Source organism: Gigantopelta aegis, chromosome 12 (genome assembly GCF_016097555.1).
Source record: "Gigantopelta aegis isolate Gae_Host chromosome 12, Gae_host_genome, whole genome shotgun sequence".
Classification (NCBI taxonomy): Eukaryota; Metazoa; Mollusca; class Gastropoda; order Neomphalida; family Peltospiridae; genus Gigantopelta; species Gigantopelta aegis.
The window spans coordinates 21939461-21943371 of NC_054710.1; the positions used below are offsets into that span (position 1 = coordinate 21939461).

Here is a 3911-nt window from a genome sequence, read left to right on the forward strand (position 1 = left end):
AGGAAATTAGAGAAGAAACCCGCTGACGCAACACTGATTTCGATTAACACCAAGGGATCTTTTATATGCACCATCCCACATACAGGACAGTACATACCTTTACTGCTGCTATACCAGATGCAGACGCTGCCACACTGGTGCCTGGGTGGGTTTGGAGGTCGAACCCTACCCCCAACCGCCCCACCCTCCGGAGAAGCATATCTCGAATCCATCTATAAACTTCGCTTGCCACAGTCTAGATCTTTTATATACACCATCACATAGACAGGATAGCACATACCATGGCCTTTGATGTACCAGTCGTGGTGCACTAGCTGGAGCGAGAAATAGCCCAACGGGCCCACTGACGGGGATCGATCCCAAACCAACCGCGCATCAAGAACTATTTCACCGATGCACTTAAGAAGACGAAGTTTGGAGGTACACAACAACTATTTCACCAGAATCGTCCTCTAGCGTCACTACTGCTGACAGGTTTATATCAACTTGGGTTCGGTCAATACAATGCTTTAGTAACCAAACGAAATAAGTGGTCGCAATGTAGAGGGCTGATTGATAGAACATAGGGTAGTAAGTTTAGTATTTTATATATATATATATATATATATATATATATATATATATAGAGAGAGAGAGAGAGAGAGAGAGAGAGAGAGAGAGAGAGAGAGAGAGAGAGAGAGAGAGAGAGAGACCGCGTCCCTGAACATCTTGTTTTTCCAACAGTGTCTGTGGAGCGTGCCCTCGAACCCACATACAGATTGCTCCAACTGTGACACTTTGGCTTGTTTGCCTTCAACAAACACAAATTGCTCATTTTAGAATGTTATGCCCCGACCCCCACCCTATTACAAAATGCTGCATCCGCCCCTGGAAACATAATAGAATACGTTTGATTGTAGTGTACGTGTTACACCTCAGCATGGCTACATCTTTATATTCTAAGTGATTTTGTTTTATAAATTACAATAAACATTCAATGGCGTATCCAGAGGGGTTCTCAGAGGTCCAGTGACACACATCCTCGCCCATTTGAAGTGCGTCTCCGATCATCTTTGTTTCAAAATGTCGCTAGTAGCATGCCTCCGAATCCTCAACTCAACTCGCTTCCTTTGGGAGTTCATCTTATTTTCCAACGGCAGACTCAAACATGCCCATTTTAGAATTCATTGGCGCCCCCTTAACACAATCCTGGATCCGCCCCTGGATGTTTCCCAATGCAAAATATGGTAAAACTGCAGATGTAACAGAGTTATCCGACAAACGGTAGAGAGGGCAGGACGTAGCCCAGTGGCAGATACTATTATTAAAGATACGGTGTAAGATGTGTTCATGTTATTTAAAACCAGGACTGCAGGTGGATCTGTGATGTTAAAGTCAGATCATTTGTTGTATATTATCAAAACCTAAGCTCAGTTGTTCTGTTATTAAAATCAAAGCATCCGTTGTAACAATGTTATTAAAATAAGAACTAGATTTGTAACTATGCTATTAAAATAAAATAGTAGTTGTGACAAAGTTCATGTAAACAAATTCAGATTAGCAACAGTAGCAGCAGTTGTAGTGTGGGGCCATTAAAATATTACATAACGCTATTTGTTTTGGTCAAAATTAAACCCCCCTCCCGTTACGCTCCGTAACGCTAGACCATACACCCCCAAAATATATTACGTAAAACTTGGAGACACCCCATCCCATTTACAAACAAGTCATGGGATGTGTGTAATATAATTTTAACTTATTGTTTTGCCATTTAAGAAAAGTGCGTATCTATACGCATTTCAACTCTATTTATCATCCTTATCGTATATAGTATATGTATTTGCCTACCTATAACTACCTACGTTAAATATTGTTGCCGTGACAGATCGTTTATAAAATAAATAAATAAAATATAACAGATGTTAGTAATACAACGTGTGTTACGTTACGCTGTTACATTACCTACACTCACCCACCTGTTCGAGCGTTACGTAATATTTGAATATATGCATTTACAGACACAAGATGGCGGAGAAAAAATTAACTCCTCAGACTTAGGCTTTGTTGATTTGTGTGTACATGCATTTACAGACTCAAAATGGCGGAGAAGAAATGAGCTCGTCAGACTGAGTCGGAGTTTATTGATAACTGGCAGAGAGGAAAATCTCTCTCTCAAAGTCTAGTGTACGCACGTGACCACAAGATTATGTGTGACGTCAAATTCAAAGTGGGTGAACACAAGAAGTCCATCGAGGCTCACGAACTGATTCTGAGTTTACGTAGCCGCGTCTTTGAGGCGATGTTGACTGGACCCATGGCGGAGCAGGGCAGCATTGTGATCCCAGAAGTAGATCCTGATATCTTTGAGAAGTTCTTGACGTAAGAACCATATCCAATTACATAAGAATACATACATTAGTGCGAATGATGCATTACAATAGAACATTGATCGGTTGGTGCACTATATATAAATAAAACCAAACACAAACTAAATAGTATGATATTTAATAGCAATATTAATAATACTATAAAAAGTCGTTTTGAATGTGGGAACGTACATGTATACCACACACACACACACTCTCTCTGTGCGTCTCTCTCTCTCTCTCTCTCTCTCTCTCTCTCTCTCTCTCTCTCTCTCTCTCTCTCTCTCTGTGTGTGTGTGTGTGTGTGTGTGTGTGTTTCTCTCGCTGTCCGTCTCTCTCTCTGACACACACACACACACACACACACACACACACACACACACACACACACACGCACACACAGTTTGCTTTGTTGTTTTTTCAAATATGGTATGCTGGTATGTTAGTTGTCTACATCAAATCAAATACAATTTTTATTCTTCAGGTTCCCGTACACCAATGACGTCACCACGGATGGTAGCAATGTCATTGGCTTGTTATATGTATCGAAGAAGTATGACGTCAGCACGCTAGATGAGAAATGTCTGACATATTTAGAGACGTCGATCACATCAAATAATGCGTGTTTTATCTTGGAACAGGCTCATATCTACGAGGAAGAAGACCTCAAAGAAAAAGCTCTGAGCTGTATTAGAAACAACGGGAACGCCTCTTTGATGTCACGTAATGTTGTTCACCTGTGTCGGGGCTGTTTGAGTGACGTCATACAGTCGGACCATCTGATAGTGACGGAGGAGACGGTGTTTGAATCTCTTCTGTCGTGGAGTGAGAGCGCGTGCAGGAGTCAGGGAAGGGAGGTAACTCCTCAGAACAGACGAGACGCTCTTGGAAATGCCTTGCTGCACGTGCGGTATCCATTGCTATCTCAAACATATTTTGTAGACAGTGTTTCGCCGACAGAACTGCTGACAGCGTTAGAAGAGAATACGATTATGAAGCATTTGATGAAACCAGACAAAGATGTGTCACCTTTCAACTCGAAACAGAGGAACAAGTCAGCCACTGCATGCGACAGAAAACAAAGGATTATAACTCGTTTTGACAAGTCTTTGAGTCTTGGTTGGGGATGCTCAGGACATCCGATGACGGAATCATGTTTTACACCAATACAGATGCATCACTTACAGGATTCCAGTTACACGGTGCGAAAGACAACACGTCACAGACGTATCATATCAAACTAAAACCTTGACAGATGAACTGATGGAAGGATCACAGCTAACACAAACTGTTGTAGCTGACACTGAGACGTCTGACGTGTACTTTGCAAGGGCTATACAGCTGGTTAAAGATGAGAAATACAATTTGATTGTAAACATCACAGGACCAGTCACACACAGTGGCGGGTTTGGCAGACCCAGTGTAGATGACGGCGACTTCAGTCGTTCTTTCCTTGAATACCAGAAATCAAGACACAGCAGTAAGAGATCTAATTCCACCAACGTTAACAGAGGACAGATTCCTAGCTTACTGTTTCTGGTTTAAGACGACACCTTAGAGATTTAT

The 3911-nt window shown here is 41.7% G+C and overlaps 1 protein-coding gene across 1 annotated transcript; it reads left to right on the forward strand.

Moving 5' to 3' along the window:
* The first annotated feature begins 2185 nt into the window (after positions 1-2185).
* Positions 2186-3589, forward strand: LOC121385889 (BTB/POZ domain-containing protein 6-like). Its single transcript, XM_041516680.1, has 2 exons — positions 2186-2358; positions 2830-3589. The coding sequence occupies exons 1-2, from the start codon at positions 2186-2188 to the stop codon at positions 3587-3589; spliced, it is 933 nt and encodes a 310-aa protein (XP_041372614.1).
* Positions 3590-3911: the final 322 nt, after the last annotated feature.

Coding starts and splice junctions, on each gene's coding strand:
- LOC121385889 (XM_041516680.1), top strand. CDS start 2,186: ATGTGTGACGTCAAATTCAAAGTGGGTGAACACAAGAAGTCCATCGAG. Junction 2,359..2,829: donor ATCTTTGAGAAGTTCTTGAC/GTAAGAACCATA, acceptor TTTATTCTTCAG/GTTCCCGTACACCAATGACG.